This window comes from Oncorhynchus masou, chromosome 29 (assembly GCF_036934945.1).
Source record: "Oncorhynchus masou masou isolate Uvic2021 chromosome 29, UVic_Omas_1.1, whole genome shotgun sequence".
In the NCBI taxonomy this organism is placed as follows: Eukaryota; Metazoa; Chordata; class Actinopteri; order Salmoniformes; family Salmonidae; genus Oncorhynchus; species Oncorhynchus masou.
This window is the reverse complement of record NC_088240.1, coordinates 48,314,825-48,335,968: the sequence shown is the minus strand read 5'-3', so window position 1 is coordinate 48,335,968 and position 21,144 is coordinate 48,314,825. Positions and strand designations below refer to the sequence as shown.

The following is a 21,144-nucleotide window of genomic DNA, read 5'->3' as shown; positions in this document are numbered from 1 at the left end:
CTGCAACAGAAACATGTGGTCTCTCCTTCACTGCAGCCGAGGTGAGTAAAACATTTAAACGTGTTAACCCTCGCAAGGCTGCAGGCCCAGACGGCATCCCCAGCCGCGCCCTCAGAGCATGCGCAGACCAGCTGGCTGGTGTGTTTACGGACATATTCAATCAATCCCTATACCAGTCTGCTGTTCCCACATGCTTCAAGAGGGCCACCATTGTTCCTGTTCCCAAGAAAGCTAACTGAGCTAAACGACTACCGCCCCGTAGCACTCACTTCCGTCATCATGAAGTGCTTTGAGAGACTAGTCAAGGACCATATCACCTCCACCCTACCTGACACCCTAGACCCACTCCAATTTGCTTACCGCCCAAATAGGTCCACAGACGACGCAATCTCAACCACACTGCACACTGCCCAAACCCATCTGGACAAGAAGAATACCTATGTGAGAATGCTGTTCATCGACTACAGCTCGGCATTTAACACCATAGTACCCTCCAAGCTCGTCATCAAGCTCAAGACCCTGGGTCTCGACCCCGCCCTGTGCAACTGGGTACTGGACTTCCTGACGGGCCGCCCACAGGTAGTGAGGGTAGGCAACAACATCTCCACCCCGCTGATCCTCAACACTGGGGCCCCACAAGGGTGCGTTCTGAGCCCTCTCCTGTACTCCCTGTTCACACACGACTGCGCGGCAACGCACGCCTCCATCTCAATCATCAAGTTTGCGGACGACACAACAGTGGTAGGCTTGATTACCAACAACGACAAGACGGCCTACAGGGAGGAGGTGAGGGCCCTCGGAGTGTGGTGTCAGGACAATAACCTCACACTCAACGACAACAAAACTAAGGAGATGATTGTGGACTTCAGGAAACAGCAGAGGGAACACCCCCCTATCCACATCGATGGAACAGTAGTGGAGAGGGTAGTAAGTTAAAGTTCCTCGGCATACACATCACAGACAAACTAAATTGGTCCACTCACACAAACAGCATCGTGAAGAAGGCGCAGCAGCGCCTCTTCAACCTCAGGAGGCTGAAGAAATTTGGCTTGTCACCAAAAACACTCACAAACTTCTACAGATGCACAATCGAGAGCATCCTGGCGGGCTGTATCACCGCCTGGTACGGCAACTGCTCCGCCCACAACCGTAAGGCTCTCCAGAGGGTAGTGAGGTCTGCACAATGTATCACCGGGGGCAAACTACCTGCCCTCCAGGACACCTACACCACCCGATGTTACAGGAAGGCCATAAAGATCATTAAGGACAACACCCACCCGAGCCACTGCCTGTTCACCCCGCTATCATCCAGAAGGCGAGGTCAGTACAGGTGCATCAAAGCTGGGACCGAGAGACTGAAAAACAGCTTCTATCTCAAGGCCATCAGACTGTTAAACAGCAACCACTAACATTGAGTGGCTGCTGCCAACACACTGACTCAACTCCAGCCACTTCAATAATGGGAATTGATAGGAAAGGATGTAAAATATATCACTAGCCACTTTAAACAATGCTACCTAATATAATGTTTACATACCCTACATTATTCATCTCATATGTATACGTACATACTGTACTCTATCATCTACTGCATCCTTATGTAATATATGTATCACTAGCCACTTTAACTATGCCACTTTGTTTACATACTCATCTCATATGTATATACTGTACTAGATATCATCTACTGTATCTTGCCTATGCTGCTCTGCACCATCACTCATTCATATCTTTATGTACATATGCTTTATCCCCTTACACTGTGTATAAGATATTAGTTTTGGAATTGTTAGTTAGATTACTTGTTGGTTATTACTAAATTGTCAGAACTGGAAGCACAAGCATTTCGCTACACTCGCATTAACATCTACTAACCATGTGTATGTGACAAATAAAATTTGATTTGATTTGAACAACAATAGGGAGGCTATACAGAGTTTTGAGAATGACACAAATACACTGCTCAAAAAAATAAAGGGAACACTAAAATAACATCCTAGATCTGAATGAATGAAATATTCTTATTAAATACTTTTTTCTTTACATAGTTGAATGTGCTGACAACAAAATCACAAAAATGATCAATGGAAATCAAATTTATCAACCCATGGAGGTCTGGATTTGGAGTCACACTGAAAATTAAAGTGAAAATCCACAGTACAGGCTGATCCAACTTTGAAGTAATGTCCTTAAAACAAGTCAAAATGAGGCTCAGTAGTGTGTGGCCTCCACGTGCCTGTATGACCACCCTACAACACCTGGGCATGCTCCTGATGAGGTGGCGGATGGTCTCCCGAGGGATCTCCTCCCAGACCTGGACTAAAGCATCCACCAACTCCTGGACAGTCTGTGGTGCAACGTGGCGTTGGTGGATGGAGCGAGACATGATGTCCCAGATGTGCTCAATTGGATTCAGGTCTGGGGATCGGGCGGGCTAGTCCATAGTATCAATGCCTTCCTCTTGCAGGAACTGCTGACACACTCCAGCCACATGAGGTCTAGCATTGTCTTGCACTAGGAGGAACCCAGGGCCAACCGCACCAGCATATGGTCTCACAAGGGGTGTGAGGATCTCATCTCGGTACCTAATGGCAGTCGGCTACCTCTAGCGAGCACATGAAGGGCTGTGCGGCCCCCCAAAGAAATGCCACCCCACACCATGACTGACCCACCGCCAAACCGGTCATGCTGGAGGATGTTGCAGGCAGCAGAACATTCTCCACGGCGTCTCCAGATTCTCACGTCTGTCACATGTGCTCAGTGTGAATCTGCTTTCATCTGTGAAGAGCACAGGGCGCCAGTGGCGAATTTGCCAATCTTGGTGTTCTCTGGCAAATGCCAAACGTCCTGCACGGTGTTGGGCTGTAAGCACATCCCCCACCTGTGGACGTCGGGCCCTCATACCACCCTCATGGAGTCTGTTTCTGACCGTTTGAGCAGACACATGCACATTTGCGGCCTGCTGGAGGTCATTTTGCAGGGATCTGGCAGTGCTCCTTCTGCTACTCCTTGCACAAAGGCGGAGGTAGCGGTCCTGCTGCTGGGTTGTTGCCCTCCTACGGCCTCCTCCACGTCTCCTGATGTACTGGTCTGTCTCCCAGTAGCGCCTCCATGCTCTGGACACTACGCTGACAGACACAGCAAACCTTCTTGCCACAGCTCGCATTGATGTCCCATCCTGGATGAGCTGCAGTACCTGAGCCACTTGTGTAGGTTGTAGACTCCGTCTCATGCTACCACTAGAGTGAAAGCACCGCCAGCATTCAAAAGTGACCAAAACATCAGCCAGGAAGCATAGGAACTGAGAAGTGGTCTGTGGTCACCACCTGCAGAACCACTCCTTTATTGGGGGAGTCTTGCAAATTGCCTATAATTTCCACCTCTTGTCTATTCCATTTACACAACAGCATGTGAAATGTATTGTCAATCAGTGTTGCTTGCTAAGTGGACAGTTTCATTTCACAGAAGTGTGATTGACTTGGAGTTACATTGTGTTGTTTAAGTGTTCCCTTTATTTTTTTGAGCAGTGTATTAATTTTCACCAAGGTTGCTGCTTCAGTGTCTTTAGATATTTTTGTCAGATGTTACTATGGAAAACTGAAGTATAATTATAAGCGTTTCATGAGTGTCAAAGGCTTTTATTGACAATTATATGAAGTTGATGCAAAGAGTCAATATTTGCAGTGTTGACCCTTCTTTTTCAAGATCTTAACTGCAATGGCAGCCCATTCTGGCATTTCGAATATGTTTTGTTTGTCAATTAACTTCTCAATGGGATTACATGGCAGCCATGTACAAAACGGAGATCTATACTATAATCAACTAGTTCTCAAATCAAATTTGAGTTTCAGAATTTTATGTGGGTTTTGTGCTTTGTCCAATGCAGTCACTGGATGTCAGAAGGATTGACCACAAGTTCTCAATGGATTAAGGTCTGTGGTGTTTGTAAATGTAAATGTACCCGAAATATCGATGTTTTGTTCCCCGAGCCACTGAGTTATCACTTTTGACTTATGGCACTGTTGACTTATGTCTTATATTTGACTTATATCACTTTTGACTTATGCTCCATCATGCTGGAAAAGGCATTGTTCGTCACCAAACTGTTCCTGGATGGTTGGGAGAAGCTGATCTCGGAGTATGTGTTGGTACCATTCTTCATGACTGTGTTCAGAGAAAATGACCCCAGTCCTCAGCAGTCCAATCCCTGTACCTTTTGCAGAATATCAGTCTGGCCCTGATGTTTTTCCTGGGGAGAATTGGCATCTTTGCTGCCCTTCTTGACATCAGGCCATCCTCCAAAAGGATTCGCCTCACTGCGCGTGCAGATGCACTCACACCTGCCTGCTGCCATTCCTGAGCAAGCTCTGTGCTGGTGGTGCCCCAATCCCGCAGCTGAATCAACTTTAGGAGACGGTCCTGTCGCTTGCTGGACTTTTTTTGGGCGCCCTAATGCCTTCTTCCGCTCTCCTTGAAGTTTTTGATGATCAAATAAATGGTTGAATTAGGTGCAATCTCAACCATGGTTGACAGAGAAAGAACAATGATTCCAAGCACCACCGTCCTTTTGAAGTTTCCAGTCTGTTATTCGAATGCAATCAGCATGACAGAGTGATCTCCAGCCTTGTCCTTGTCAACACTCACACCTGTGTTAACGAGAGAATCACTGACATGATGTCAGCTGGCAGGGCTGAAAATGCAGTGGAAATGTTTTTGGGGGATTCATTGCAAGAGGGACTTTGCAATTCATCTGATCACTCTTCATAACATTCTGGAGTATATGCAAATTGCCATCATACAAACTGAGGCAGCAGACTTTGTGAAAATTAATATTTGTGTCATTCTCAAAACTTTTGGCCATGACTGTATACATGGGGTACCGGTTAGTTAAAGTGACTATGCATAGAAAATAACAGAGTAGCTGCAGCGTGAAAGTGGGGGGCAATGCAAATAGTCTGGGTAGCCATTTCATTATACGTTCGGAGCCTTATGGATTCGGGGGAGAAGCTGTTTAGAAGCATTTTGGACCGAAACTTGCCGCTCCGGTACCGCTCGCTGTGCGGTAGCAGAGAGAACAGGGGTGGCAGGTGGCCTAGTGGTTAGAGCGTTGGGCCAGTAACCGAAAGGTTGCTGGATCGAATTCCCGAACAGACACTGTTCCAAGGCCGTCATTGTAATTAAGAATTTGTTCTCAACTGACCTGCCTCGTTAAATAATGACTAGGGTGGCTGGAGTCTGACAATTTTTCAGGCCTTCCTCTGACACTGCCTGATATAGAGGTCCTGGATTTCCGGAGGTCGAGCAGTTACCATACCAGGCAGTGATGCAACCAGCTTTGAGGGCACTACGGTGTTGAATGCTGAGCTGAAGTCAATGAATAGCATTCTCACTTAGGTGTTCCTTTTGTACAGGTGTGAAAGGGCAGTGTTGAGTGCAATAGAGATTGCAACAGCTGTGGATCTGTTTGGGCGGTATGCAAATTGGAGTGGGTCTAGGGTTTCTGAGATAAGGGTGTTGATGTGGGCCATGACCAGCCTTTCAAAGCACTTCATGGCTACAGACATGAGTGCTCAATGAGTTCAATGCGTAACATGTCTGGTGAGTATGCAGGCCATGTCCGGTGAGTATGCAGGCAATTTTCAGCTTTCAGGAATTGTGTACAGATCCTTGTGACATGGGGCCATGCATTATCATGCTGAAACATGAGGTGATGGCAGTGGATGAATGGCATGACAATGGGCCTCAAGGTCTTGTCACGGTATCGCTGTGCATTAAAATTGCCATCGGTAAAATTGTGTTTGTTGTCCATAGCTTATATCTGCCCATACCATAACCCCACTGCCACCATGGGGCACTCGGTTCACAACGTTAACATAAGCACACCGCTCTCCCACACGATGCCATTTATATGGTCTGCGGTTGAGAGGCCAGATGGACCTACTGCCAAATTCTCTAAAACGACATTGGAGGCGGCTTACGGTTGAGCATTCAATTTCCTGGCAACAGCTGTTGTGGACTTTCCTGCAGTCAGCATGCCGACTGCACACTCCCTCAAAACTTGAAACATCTGTGGCATTGTGTTGTGTGAAAAAACTGCACATTTTAGAGTGGCCTTTTATTGTCCCCAGCACAAGGTGCACCTGGGTAACAATCATGCTGTTCAGCTTCTTGATATGTCACAACTGTCAGGTGGATGGATTATCTGGAAAAGGAGAAATGCTCACTAACAGGGCCATAAACAAATTTGTGCACAAAATTTGAGAGAAAAACGCTTATGTATGGAACATTTCTGGGATATTTTATTTCAGCTCATAAAACATGGGACCAACAGTCAACATGTTAATATTATTAATATTTCTGTTCAGTATTTAAATTAACAAATGAACTAACTGCTGGATTAGTCAGCATATACCTCACAGACATACGCATGTCCATGGACCAGGGTTCAGTAGATGGAAACTATAAAAGGAACATTTTCCTTTCGCCTCAAGAGGGGTGCGAATTCGGGTACACGATCACACCCTCTCCCCTTGATGCTTTACCTTTATAATAGCATTATATCCTATATTTAACTAAGTGACATGCTATAGAAAATCGTCCCTCAGTCTTTTCTATTCAGTGTCAATACCTACCCTCTCAACCTCACAAACATCAACTGTGGGGTGGAAGAGGGAAAGATCCTAGTATATAACAATCCTAATGGGTTAACCAGTGTGACATACTCATCTCAATTAAGAATAGTCTCTTTCACATCTTCCATTTGCACTTTCCTCTAAAACGTAGTTTATTGCTTCCAAATATAACCACAGGGCACCGACACCATCTATTTATACCGATTAGTGACTATCCATGGATATTTCAAATGCACCCTGTTCAGATAAACAACTTAATTATTTAATTTATGGCTATAAATACTCGATTGAAAGCCTATGCTGACGTCTGGGATGACGTGAAATAAGTGCAAATGGTGTCAGAAGTCGATCCGCCACATCTTCTATCTGATCTACCTATCCCATAATTGTTGAGGCGCTATGACAACACCTACTGTTTCACCTGCATCTAATTCTGGTGTCAGACGACGGCCACTGAAAGAAAAATCAACTCTCCTGCTTAGAGATTGTTGTTCAATCAAGTTAAACTGATATTGATTTTTCTTTAATAAAAAAGTACTGTGTTGCCGTCCTGTGTAACAATCATGCTGTTTTAGCTTCTTGATATGTCACAACTGTCAGGTGGATGGACTAAAGTGCCGAATAAGAAGAACAATTAATGTAATAGACACCCAATTGTTTCCTTTTCTCTCTCTCCCCCGGTTCACCCTTTGTATTGATACTAATGCACCAAAGAAAGTGGAAACCTATTTATAGAAGGGTCTTTGCTGAAAGGGGCAATCTGCAATTCAAACACTTGCAAATCAGTCATCGTTTAGGGAAACAACTGGGTGATGGGGCTGGAGAAACATTACCACTCAAATTCATAGGTCAGAGCTATGGATGGAAGGACTGGCTTTAAAAATTATAGTTTTAACCATGCAATATAGTGTTTGTTTACAATTGCATTATTTACAAACAAAGGAGTAAAACATGCTTATATTTTGGGTTCTGATGGGGTTACACAAAGCATGAGGCATTTATAAGTTATATTTTTAAAGTATCATGAAGTGCAAAATATAAATGTAGTAATGACTGTCACAATTACAATTGACAATTTAATGGCATTTGAAAAATCAACAATTCAACATGTTGTTCATTGCCTTGACGAAGGTCTATCTTGCATTTGTTCGTCATTATTTTGTTTGTCATTATTTTGTTTGTACAGTGCATTCAGAAAGTATTTAGAACCCTTGACTTTTTCCACATTCATTCTAAAGTGGATGAAGTTTTATCCCTCCCCTCATCAATCTACACACAATACCCAGTAAGTTTTTTTTACAAACGTTTGCAAATTTATTAAAAATGTAAAACTGAAATACCACATTTACATAAGTATTCAGCCACTTTACTATGTACTTTGTTGAAGCACCTTTGGCAACGATTACAGCCTGGAGTCCTCTTGGGTAATGCTACAAGCTTGGCATACCTGTATTTGGAGAGTTTCTCCCATTCTTCTCTGAAGATCCATTCACGTTCTGTAGGTTGGATGGGGTGAATCGCTACACAGCTATTTACAGGTATTTCGAGAGATGTTCGATCAGGTTCAAAACCGGACTCTGGCTGGGCCACTTAGGATGCTTAGGGTCATTGACTGGGGCAAAGGCAGGTTTTCATTAAGGATCTCTCTGTACTTCTCTCCATTCATCCTACCCTCAATCCTGACTTGTCTCCCAGACACTGCTGCTGAAAAAAATTCCCACAACATGCTGCCATCACCACACTTAACTGTAGGGATGGTGTCAGGTTTCCTCCAGACCAGACGCTTGGCATTCAGGCCAAATAGTGTAATCTTGATTTCATCAGACCAGAGAATTTTGTTTCTCATGATCAGAGTCCTTTAGGTCCATTTTGGCAAACTCCAAGCAGACTGTCATATGCATTTTACTGAGTGGCTTCAAGCTGGGTGTCCTTCTGGAAGGTTCTTCGATCTCCACAGAGGAACTCTAAAGCTCTGTCAGACTGACCATCAGATCACCTCCCTGACCAAAGCCCTTCTACCCCCGATTGCTCATTTTATCAGGGTGGCCAGCTCGAAGAAGAGCCTTGGTGGTTCCATTTAAGAATGATGGAGGCCACTGTTTTTGGGGGCCTTCGATGCTACATAAATGTTTTGGTATCCTTCCCCAGATCTGAGCAATCCTGTCTGAGCTCTACAGACAATTCATTCAAAATCATGCGATGGTTTATCTCTGACATCCATTGTCAACTGTGGGAACTTATATAGACAGCTCTGTGCTTTTCTAAATCATATCCCATCAATTGGGATATACCACAAGTACCAACCACAGGTGGACTCCAAGTTGTAGAAACATCTCAAGGTTGAACAAAGATATACTTGAGCTCAATTTCTTATAGTAAAGGCTCTGAATTCTTATGTAAATCAGGCATTTAAAAAAAACAATATATATAAATTAGTTTTCACTTTGTCATTATGGGTTATTGTATTATGGGTTAGTGTATAGATGAATGAGGAAAATACTTTATTTAATCAATTTCAGAATAAAGCTGTAACAAAATGTGAAAAAAAGTGAAAGGGTCAAAGTTTGGACACAGGCTTTTTCTTTATTTGTATTATTTTCTACATTTTAGAACAACAGCGAAGGCATCAAAACTATGAAATAACAGGGTTTAATGTAGTAACCAAAAAAGTGTTATTTATATACAATATATTTGAGATTATACATTCGCACTACTCTCTGCAGTGCCTTGCGGTTAAAGGACAAACAGTTGCCATACCAGGCAGTGATGTAACCCATCAGGATGCTCATGATGGTTCAGCTGTTGATTCCATATGTTATTTCATAGTTTTGATGTATTCACTATTATTCTACAGTCGTGGCCAAAAGTTTTGAGAATTACACAAATATTAATTTTCACAAGATCTGCTGCCTCAGTCTTTAGATATTTTTGTCAGATGTTACTATGGAATACTGAAGTATAATTACAAGCATTTCATGAGTATCAAAGGCTTTTATTGACAATTACATGAAGTTGATGCAAAGAGTCAATATTTGCAGTGGTGACCCTTCTTTTTCAAAACCTCTGCAATCCGTCCTGGCATGCTGTCAATTAACTTCTGGGCAGCCCAGTCTTGCATAATCAATGCTTGGAGTTGGTCAGAATTTGTGGGGTTTTGTTAGTTCACCAGCCTCTTGACGATTGATCACAAGTTCTCAATGGGATTAAGGTCTGGGGAGTTTCCTGGCCATGGACCCAAACTATCGATGTGTTGTTCCCGAGCCACTTAGTTATCACTTTTGCCTTATGGCAAGGTGCTCCATCATGCTGGAAAAGACACTGTTCATCACCAAACTGTTCATGGATGGTTGGGAGAAGTTGATCTCGGAGGATGTGTTGGTACCATTCTTTATTCATGGCTTTGTTCTTAGGCAAAATTGTGAGAGCCCACTCCCTTGGCTGAGAAGCAAACCCACACATGAATGGTCTCAGGATGCTTTACAGTTGGCATGAAACAGGACTGATGGTAGCGCTCACCTTGTCTTCTCCGGACAAGCTTTTTTCCGGATGCCCCAAACAATCGGAAAGGAGCTTCATCAGAGAAAATGACTTTACCCCAGTCCTCAGCAGTCCAATCTCTGTACCTTTTGCAGAATATCAGTCTGTCCTGATGTTTTTTCCTGGAGAGAAGTGGCTTCTTTGCTGCCCTTCTTGACACCAGGCCGTTCTCCAAAAGTATTCGCCTCAATGTGCGTTGCAGATGCATTCACACCGGCCTGCCCTTTTTGTGCAAAGCAAAATATGGCGGCACATGTTTCCTTGCAGGTAACCATGGCTGACAGAGAAAGAACAATGATTCTAAGCACCACCCTCCTTTTGAAGCTTCCAGTCTGTTATTCGAACTCAATCAGCATGACAGAGTGATCTCCAGCCTTGTCCTCATCAACACTCACACCTGTGTTAATGAAAGAATCACTGACATGATGTCAGCTGGTCCTTTTGTAGCAGGGCTGAAATGCAGTGGAAATGTTTTTTGGGGATTCAATTCATATGCATGGCAAAGAGGGACTTTGCAATTTATTGCAATTCATCTGATCACTCTACATAACATTCTGGAGTACATGCAAATTGCCATCATACAAACTGAGGCAGTAGACTGTGAAAATTAATATCGGTGTCATTCTCAAAACTTTTGGCCACGACTGTACAATGTAAAACAAAAAATAGTTTTAAAAGATAAGAAAAACACTTGAATGAGAAGGTGTTCATAAGCTTTTGACCAGTAGTGTAGTGTATATATATGTTTGGGGTCACTTAGAAATAGACTGATGAGTTTCAGAAGAAAGTTCTTTGTTTCTGGTCATTTTCAGCATGTAATCGAACCCACAAATGCTGATGCTCCAGATGCTCAACTAGTCTAAAGAAGGCCAGTTTTACTGCTTCTTTAAAAAACACAGTTCAACTGTGCTAACATAATTGCAAAAGGGTTTTCTAATGATCAATTAGCCTTTTAAAATGATAAACTTGTATTAACTAACACAACATGTCATTAGAACACAGGAGTGATGGTTGCTAATAATGGACCTCTGTAGACCTATTATATATTCCATTCAAAATCTGCCTTTTCCAGCTACAATTGTCATGAACAATGTGTCAATGTATTTCTGATCAATGTTATGTTATTTTAAATGGACAAAAAAAATGTGCTTTTCTTTCGAAAACAATGACATTGCTAAATGACCAAACCTTTGAACTGTAGTACATATATCACAATTCCAGTGGGTCAGAAATGTACATAAACAAAGTTGACTGTGCCTTTAAACAGCTTGGAAAATTCCAGAAAATTATGTCATTAATTTAGAAGCTTCAGATTGACTCAAATGATGTCAATCAGTCTATTGGAGGTGTCCCTGTGGATGTATTTCAAGGCCTACCTTCATACTCAGTGCCTCCTTGCTTGACATCATGGGAAAATCAAAAGAAAATCAGCCAAGACCTCAGAAAAAAAGGTAGACCTCCACAATTCCGGCTCATTCTTGGGAGCAATTTCCAAATGCATGAAGATACCACATTCATCTGTACAAACAATAGTACGCAAGTATAAACACCATTGGACCACGCAGCCGTCATACTGCTCAGGAAGGAGACGCGTTACATCTCCTAGAGATGAACGTACTTTGGTGTGAAAAGTGCAAATACCAGAACAGCAGCAAAGGACCTTGTGAAGATGCTGGAGGAAACGGGTACAAAAGAATCTATATCCACAGTAAAAAAAAGTCCTATATCGACATAACCTGAAAGGCCGCTCAGCAAGGAAGAAGCCACTGCTACAAAACTGCCATATAAAAAGCCAGACTACGGATTGCAACTGCACATGAGAACAAAGATAATACTTTTTGGAGAAATGTCCTTGTCTAGTGAAACAAAAATAGAACTGTTTGGCCATAATGACCATTGTTATGTTTGGAGGAAAAAGGGAGGAGTCTTACAAGACGAAGAACATCATCCCAACTGTGAAGCATGGGGGTGGCAGCATCATGTTGTGGGGGTGCTTTGCTGCAGGAGGGACTGGTGCACTTCACAAAATAAATGGCATCATGAGGTAGGAAAATTATGTGGATATATTGAAGCAACATCAAGACATCAGTCAGGAAGTTAAAGCTTGGTTGCAAATGGGTTTTCAAAATTAACAATGACCTCCAGCATACCACCAAAATGGCTCAAGGACAACATAGTCAATGTATTGGAGTGGCCATCACAAAGCCCTGACCTCAATCGTATAGAAAATGTGTGGGCCTTCCTGAAAAAGCGTGTGCGAACAAGGAGGCCTACAAACCTGACTCAGTTACAACAGCTCTGTCAGGAAGAATGTGCCAAAATTCACCCAACTTATTGTGGGAAGCTTGTGGAAGGCTCCCCAAAACACTTGACCCAAGTTTAACAATTTAAAGGCAATGCTACCCAATACTAATTGAGTGTATGTAAACTTCTGACCCAACGGGAATGTGATGAAAGAAATAAAAGCTGAAATAAATCACTCTCTCTACTATTATTCTGACATTTCACATTCTTAAAATAAAGTGGTGATCCTAACTGACCCAAAAAAAGGGAATTTTTACTAGGATTAAATGTCAGGAATTGTGAAAAACAGTTTAAATGTATTTGGCTAAGGTGTATGAAAACTTCAACCGACATCAACTGTGTATCATATTAATGCAAAAGCAGCTTTATAGTGAGAGCCCAGTGTTTCTTCTACTATTACTTGAGCGAGACGCCCTGGCCTGAACCCAGACCTGTTTGTGTGTATGTTTGGGCTAAACAGCAGATTTGGGATCTAGCTAAGGAGGATGGTCTACGGTAGTTAATCTCAACTTGTTTTGCCTCGGGACCCAAATTGAACCAGGTTGACTCAAATGCAGACACCTTAACTATACTGAAGAAAAATAATTGAGATCAAATTATGAAAAACTGAGTTTAAATGTATTTGGCTAAATTGTATGTAAACTTCCGACTTCAACTCTGTGTGAGTACGTGCGTGCGTGCGTGCGTGCGTGCGTGCGTGCGTGCGTGCGTGCGTACACACGTATATACATATATATACACTGCTCAAAAAAATAAAGGGAACACTTAAACAACACAATGTAACTCCAAGTCAATCACACTTCTGTGAAATCAAACTGTCCACTTAGGGAACAACACTGATTGACAATAAATGTCACATGCTGTTGTGCAAATGGAATAGACAACAGGTGGAAATTATAGGCAATTTGCAAGACACCCACCAATAAAGGAGTGGTTCTGCAGGTGGGGACCACAGAACACTTCTCAGTTCCTATGCTTCCTGGCTGATGTTTTGGTCACTTTTGAATGCTGGCGGTGCTTTCACTCTAGTGGTACCATGAGACGGAGTCTACAACCCACACAAGTGGCTCAGGTCGTGCAGCTCATCCAGGATAGTACATTAATGCGAGCTGTGGCAAGAAGGTTTGCTGTGTCTGTCAGCGTAGTGTCCAGAGCATGGAGGCGCTACCAGGAGACAGGTCAGTACATCAGGAGACGTGGAGGAGGCCGTAGGAGGGCAACAACCCAGCAGCAGGACCGCTACCTCCGCATTTGTGCAAGGAGGAGCAGGAGGAGCACTGCCAGAGCCCTGCAAAATGACCTCCAGCAGGCCACAAACGTGCATGTGTCTGCTCAAACGGTCAGAAACAGACTCCATGAGGGTGGTATTATGAGGGCCCGACGTCCACAGGTGGGGGTTGTGCTTACAGCCCAACACCGTGCAGGACGTTTGGCATTTGCCAGAGAACACCAAGATTGGCAAATTCGCCACTGGCGCCCTGTGCTCTTCACAGATGAAAGCAGGGTCACACTGAGCACGTGACAGACGTGACAGTCTGAAGACGCCGTGGAGAACGTTCTGCTGCCTGCAACATCCTCCAGCATGACCGGTTTGTCGGTGGGTCAGTCATCGTGTGGGGTGGCATTTCTTTGGGGGGCCGCACAGCCCTCCATGTGCTCGCCAGAGGTAGTCTGACTGCCATTGGGTACCGAGATGAGCTCCTCAGACCCCTGATGAGACCATAATTTGGTGCTGTTGGCCCTGGGTTCCTCCTAATGCAAGACAATGCAAGACCTCATGTGGCTGGAGTGTGTCAGCAGTTCCTGCAAGAGGAAGGCATTGATGCTATGGACTGGCCCGCCCGTTCCAGAGGCCCGAATCCAATTGAGCATATCTGGGACCTCATGTCTTGCTCCATCCACCAACGCCACGTTGCACCACAGACTGTCCAGGAGTTGTCGGATGCTTTAGTCCAGGTCTGGGAGGAGATCCCTCAGGAGACCATCCGCCACCTCATCAGGAGCATGCCCAGGTGTTGTAGGGAGGTCATACAGGCACATGGAGGCCACACACATTACTAAGCCTCATTTTGACTTGTTTTAAGGACATTACATCAAAGTTGGATCAGCCTGTAGTGTGGTTTTCCACTTTAATTTTGAGTGTGACTCCAAATACAGACCTCCATGGGTTGATAATTTGATTGCCATTGATCATTTTTGTGTGATTCTGTTGTCAGCACATTCAGCTATGTAAAGAAAAAAGTATTTCATAAGAATATTTCATTCATTCTGATCTAGGATGTGTTAGTTCAGTGTTCCCTTTATTTTGTTTGAGCAGTATATATATATATATATATCCACACACACATAATTATGATCCGGTGTCGATATGAGTCTTACTTTTCAAGGGAGAGAGAGAGAGGAGAATGGGTGGGCAGGCGGCTGTGTAAACGAGCAGGACAGCCTGTTTGGTGGGGTGTGAGACAGACCAAAGAGGGGCGGGGTGGTGCCCGTTTAAATTAAGGATAGTGAATTGGAAGACCGGCTGTTGTACCTGTGTGCTTGTCCCGCTTATGCCTTAGGGGTCTGAGTCTGACTAGGGCCTGCTCACGCTGGTTCATTAATATGGGGCCAGGGAAAACAATGGGGCCTGGGAGGGAGAAAGAAACTTTCACATGCATGGACACAGCAGGGTCACAGATTGGGAGAGATACACAATTGTCACACTGCAGCATAACAACTATATATCCCATTTAGCAGACGCTTTTGTCCAAAGCGACTTACTACTAAAACGATAGCACAACACACTGCAAAATCACAAACACACACAAGCCAAGGGGAAAAATCGGAAGGGCAAAACACTGAAATATGGGAAACACAATAATAGCAAGGACCAGGTCAGAGCACTGTCTTTCCATGCCTGTATTGTTTATGGCCCCACCCAGGTCACTGCACCCATCAACACTCACACCAGCCACCAAACCTACACTAGTAAACACACACACCCTCCCCTTGTCACGATTCCCTCCTAGTAGTTGATGTTTTGGCTTTCCTCCTCCCCAATCACACAATCTCCTATCCCCTACCCCTTTGTCCCAATCCCTTTCCATCCCATATTTCTTCCCTGCTTCAGCCTTTTCTCCATCCCAAACACAAACCCAACCTAATACCCTACACCGTATCCCCTATCGATTCCTTGCCCGTACCTCGTCCTTCTTCCAGCCGGTGTCGGCGGTTGATCCGCTGACGTTTCTCCTCCTGCCGGATCTGGATGTGCTCTTCGATGTTGACTCCTGGGGGGGGGGGACAGGCACAGCTGAAACACACACCGCCCCGCGGGAGAGAGAACCAGGTGGAGGAGAGACAGAGACAACACACAACGTGGATGAATGGAGGGAGGAGACGACGACATGGAGAAGCGATGCATCTTCACATAGGATAGAATGACCCATTGCCATGAAACTGACATGAGGTCAGTTTCCTGTTTCATTAGCCTCGACATCCTAACTAAATCACGCTAAATTGTTTAACATTACTAATTTAGTCTGGCATCCTCCAAGAGGCACTTGGCCACGGCAAAAAAAGTCCTATCAGAAAATATGGGCTGGTTGGTCTGATGATGTGATCCGCTTACAAATACATTTCATACAAAAACCCTCCTTGCAGATGAGTACAAATTGATTAAATGTCCGGGGGTATCGTTGGACGGGGCCACAGTGTCTCCCGACCCTTCCTGTCTCAGCCTCCAGTATATATGCTGTAGTAGTTTGTGTGTCGGGGGGCTAGGGTCAGTCTGTTATATCTGGAGTATTTCTCCTGTCTTATCCGGTGTCCTGCGAGAATGTATGTATGCTCCTCCCTAATTCTCTATTTCTTTCTCTCAGAGGAGGAACTGAGCCCTAGGACCATGACTCAGGACTACCTGGCATTATGACTCCTTGCTGTCCCCAGTCCACCTGGCCGAGCTACTGCTCCAGTTTCAACTGTTCTGCCTGTGGCAATGGAACCCTGACTTGTTCACCGGACGTGCTACCTGTCCCAGACCTGCTGTTTTCAACTCTCTAGAGACAGCAAGAGCAGTAGACATACTCTCAATGATCGGCTATGAAAAGCCAACTGACATTTACTCCTGAGGTGCTGACCTGTTGCACCCTCGACAACCACTGTGATAATTATTATTTGACCCTGCTAGTCATTTATGAACATTTGAACATCTTGGCCATGTTCTGTTATAATCTCCACCCGGCACAGCCAGAAAAGGACTGGCCACCCCTCATAGCCTGGTTCCTCTCTAGGTTTCTTCCTAGGTTCTGGCTTTTCTAGGGAGTTTTTCCTAGCCACTATGCTTCTACACCTGCAATGCTTACTGTTTGGAGTTTTAGGCTGGGTTTCTGTACAGCACTTTGTGACATAAGCTGATGTAAGGGCTTCATAAATGAATTTGATTGATTTAAATACATTTGTTTGATTAAATGATGGCAATGCCAGACTGGATTGGTGAAGTGAAATAATAGTGCAATATAACGAGACTCAGTTTGAATTCCAAGGCTACAGTTTCACCCCCTTAGCCTAGATCTAAGGGGCAGCATTGATCTTGAGCTATGGATGAAGAAAAACAAGACAGACGTGCTACTAGCTAGCTGAAGTTGGAAGTTTACATACACTTAGGTTGGAGTCATTAAAACTTGTTTTTCAACCACTCCACAAATTTCTTGTTAACAAACTATAGTTTTGGCAAGTCAGTTAGGACATCTACTTTGTGCATGACACAAGTAATTATCCAACAACTGCCTACAGACAGATTATGTCACTTAATCACAATTCCAGTGGGTCAGAAGTTTACATACACTAAATTGACTGTGCCTTTAAACAGCTTGGAAAATTCCAGAAAATTATGTCATGGCTTCAGAAGCATCTGATAGGCTGATTGACATCGTTTGAGACAATTGGAAGTGTACCTGTGGATGTATTTCAAGGCCTACCTTCAAACACAGTGCCTCTTTCCTTGACGTCATGGGAAAATCAAAAGAAATCAGCCAAAAAATAAAAAATAAAATGGTAGACCTCAACAAGTCTGGTTCATCCTTGGGAGCAATTTGCAAATGCCTGAAGGTACCACGTTCATCTGTACAAACAATAGCAAGCATGTATAAACACTATGGGACCACGCAGCCGTCATACCGCTCAGGAAGGAGATGCATCTCCTAGAGATGAACGTACTTTGGTGAGAAAAGTGCAAATCAATCCCAGAACAACAGCAAAGGACCTTGTGTAGATGCTGGAGGAAACAGGTACAAAAGAATCTATATCCACAGTAAAACAAGTCCTATATCGACATAACCTGAAAGGTCGCTCAGCAAGAAAGAAGCCACTGCTCCAAAACTGCCACAAAAAAAGCCAGAATATGGTTTGCAACTGCACATGTGGACAAAGATCATACTTTTTGGAGAAATGTCCTCTGGTCTGATGAAACTGTTTGCCATAATGACCATTGTTATGTTTGGAGGAAACATAACGATGGCTTGCAAGCCGAAAAACACCATCCCAACCGTGAAGCATGGGGGTGGCAGCATCATGTTGTGGGGGTGCTTTGTTGCAGGAGGGACTGGTGCACTTCACAAAATAGATGGCATCATAGGCAGGAAAATTATGTGGATATATTGAAGCAACATCAAGACATCAGTCAGGAAGTTAAAGCTTGGTCGCAAATGGATCTTCAAAATGAACAATGACCCCAAGCATACCACCAAAATGGCTTAAGGACAACATAGTCAAGGTATTGGAGTGGCCATCACAAAGCCCTGACCTCAATCGTATAGAAAATGTGTGGGCAGAACTGAAAAGGCGTGTGCGAACAAGGAGGCCTACAAACCTGACTCAGTTACACCAGCTCTCTCAGGAGGAATGGGCCAAAATTCACCCAACTTATTGTGGGAAGCTTGTGGAAGGCTCCCCGAAACATTTGACCCAAATTCAACAATGTCAGGGCAATGCTACCAAATACTACCGTAATTGCTGGACTATTAAGCGCACCTGAATATAAACCGCACCCACTGAATTATTAAAAAATATGTATTTTGTACATAAATAAGCCGCACATGTCTATAAGCCGCAGGTGCCTACCGGTACATTGAAACAAATTAACTTTACACAACATTTAAACGAAACACGGCTTGTAACAAAAATAATTAGGCTTTAACGAAACACGGCTTGTAACAAAAATAAATAGGCTTTAACGAAACACGGCTTGTAACAAAAATTAAAACAGTAGCCTACCAAGAAAGTCATTGGTCACCATCTCCCTCCTCCTGTGCACTGAAACCACTGAAGTCATCTCCTTCGGTGTCGGAGTTGAATAGCCTCAGAATTGCTTCATCCGATGTTGGATCGTTTTCATTGTCGCTCTCGTCACTTTCATCCGGAGGCAAATACCCCGCTGAGCTTATGCTGCCCCTTCAACACGCAGCAGTCCAGCCTTTCGAAACCCGTTGATGATAGTGGCAGACTGGCAGACTTGACCATAAGCTGCTCTTCGCATGCGGCCCGTTTCAGTGAAGGATTTCTCCCCACTTGTCATCCAAGCCTCCCACTGAACACGGAGCGCCACCTTAAATGCACGATTTACACTGATGTCGAGTGTCTGCAAATACTTTGGGCCATCTGCTTTTCTTCCCTCTGAAAGCGTTTGTTGTCTTTTTGCACTGAGTCAGTTCCTCACGCTGCTGTTTCCAACGTCTTATCATCGACTTATTAAGGCCAAGCTCCCATGCAGCAGCTCTATTTCCTTTTCCAACAGCCAGATCGATCGCCTTCAACTTGAAAGCTGCATCATATGCATTTCTCCGTGTCTTTGCCATAATGAGGGTGACAAAATTACTACCGTAATCAGAATGATGGGAAGTTTGAGCGCGCTCGATTTACGTCACATTATGTGACGGTGCTATTTTTTGGCAGCATGAATCTTGTGAAAGCGGGAAAAATACATAAATTAGCCGCGTCATTGTATAAACCGCGAGGTTCAAAGTGTGGGAATAAAGTAGCGGCTTATAGTCCGGAAATTACGGTAATTGAGAGTATGTAAACTTCTGACCCAATGGGAATGTGATGAAAGAAATAAAAGCTGAAATAAAATCACTCCACTATTATTCTGACATTTCACATTCTTAAAATAAAGTGGTGATCCTAACTGACCTAAGACAGGGAATTTTTACTAGGATTAAATGTCAGAAATTGTGAAAAACTGAGTTTAAATGCATTTCATCATGTTACTATTACTAATTGCTTTGTCGCCATAACAATGCTGCTGTGGGAGTGGTCATGTACTGAATGCATGGACAACATGGATATCTAGGAAAAAGTATACATTTGGAAATAGAGCTTTACCTCTTGAATTATGAGAGTTATTTGACAAAGGTAAGTGCAACAGAAACTGCCGAACATGCTTTTTCTGATACTATATAGAAATCAAAATGTTTTACCTGCATGTGACTCTGAAGGAGGATATGATTAAGTGATGCTCCTTCTCCATGTAAATTACAAGATGTGCCCATTTCTTCATGTAGAATTTGACAACTGATAGGCCTAATATTGTCACTGATCAGATTGTCAATTTAATTTTGTCTATAGGCTAACTCTTACTCTGTGTGACATTATTTTTGGTATAGTTTAGATGTAGTTTCGATGGGCCAGCTGTGAAGGCTGACTGGCATCGTTTGTTTCCTGCTCATCACCTTGGATAGAGTCAAGGATATGTTTTGAAATAACCTAAAGGCCTACAACAACACAGCATGTTTTAATTTCCCTTGCAATAAATTGGATTAGTAATGGAGCTACAGTAAATAAAAGAGTCAAGAACGATATCAACCCGCAAGGTGCTCGGTCAAATTATTAACATGATAAATAGGCATAACAAACTCATCATTACACTATTATTGTTCTAAATTAAATCTACCTCTTCACCCTCATCATTCAGTTAGAAATCATTTAAATTCAATTGTAAAGTAACTTGCACAATTATCGCCCATTCGGTCTATTTCTCATTCACTCAGTGGGCTGGCATCGTTTGCTTCGCTGGATCGAGTCAAGGATATATGTTTAACATTATTCTAAAGGACTACTGCAACAAGTAGCATGTTTATGTTGCCCTTACAATAAATTAGCTTAGTAAGAGTTATAGTTAATAAAACCGTTCCATAACAGTTTCTTTTTACAAAGTAAAACTGAAGAGAATGGTATAAACCCCCAAGGAGCACTGTCAAAATGTTTGCTGCTGATAAATAGGCATAACAAACCCATGACACTGTAGTCTATCTAAATTAAATCAACCTCTTTACCCTCCTTATTTTCAGTTAGGCCTAATTTAAATTAGATTTTAAAGGTGCCAAATTACAGCCCATTCAACAATTTGTCATTCATTCAGTGAGAAGAGAAAGGCGCATTAGCGCCTGGCTGGGTACCAATGTCCTACAGCACATTGTCTTGGTGGGTTAAGTTAGGAATAAGTGTGAAACAAGGTTCTGAACCTTTTTCTGTTTGTGATTTCTGGAAAATGAGAAGTGTAAAATACAAACATTTAGGAAGTCAGGGAAGGCGCTGGACGTAGCATTTTTTTGGGGCTGATATTTTTTTAGGGCGTTGGCCTACGGCGGTTCTAGTGTTAAATTCAGATTGGGGAATACATATTTTTTACTCA

At 43.4% G+C, this 21,144-nt stretch overlaps 1 protein-coding gene across 18 annotated transcripts in view; it reads right to left on the bottom strand.

Moving 5' to 3' along the window:
- LOC135519932 (E3 ubiquitin-protein ligase MYCBP2) overlaps positions 1-21,144 on the bottom strand; it is a 317,195-nt gene that overhangs the window by 192,666 nt on the left and 103,385 nt on the right. For 16 of the 18 annotated variants that reach the window (XM_064945153.1, XM_064945155.1, XM_064945157.1 and 13 more), the window contains exons 17-18: positions 15,659-15,745; positions 15,007-15,102 (exon numbers count right to left, since the gene is read on the bottom strand). The exons of 1 other annotated variant lie outside the window; for it this stretch is intronic. In XM_064945153.1, coding sequence (XP_064801225.1) covers positions 15,007-15,102; positions 15,659-15,745 — 183 coding nt within the window. The remainder of the gene's footprint in view (positions 1-15,006; positions 15,103-15,658; positions 15,746-21,144) is intronic. One more of the 18 variants, XM_064945160.1, reaches the window with a different exon arrangement.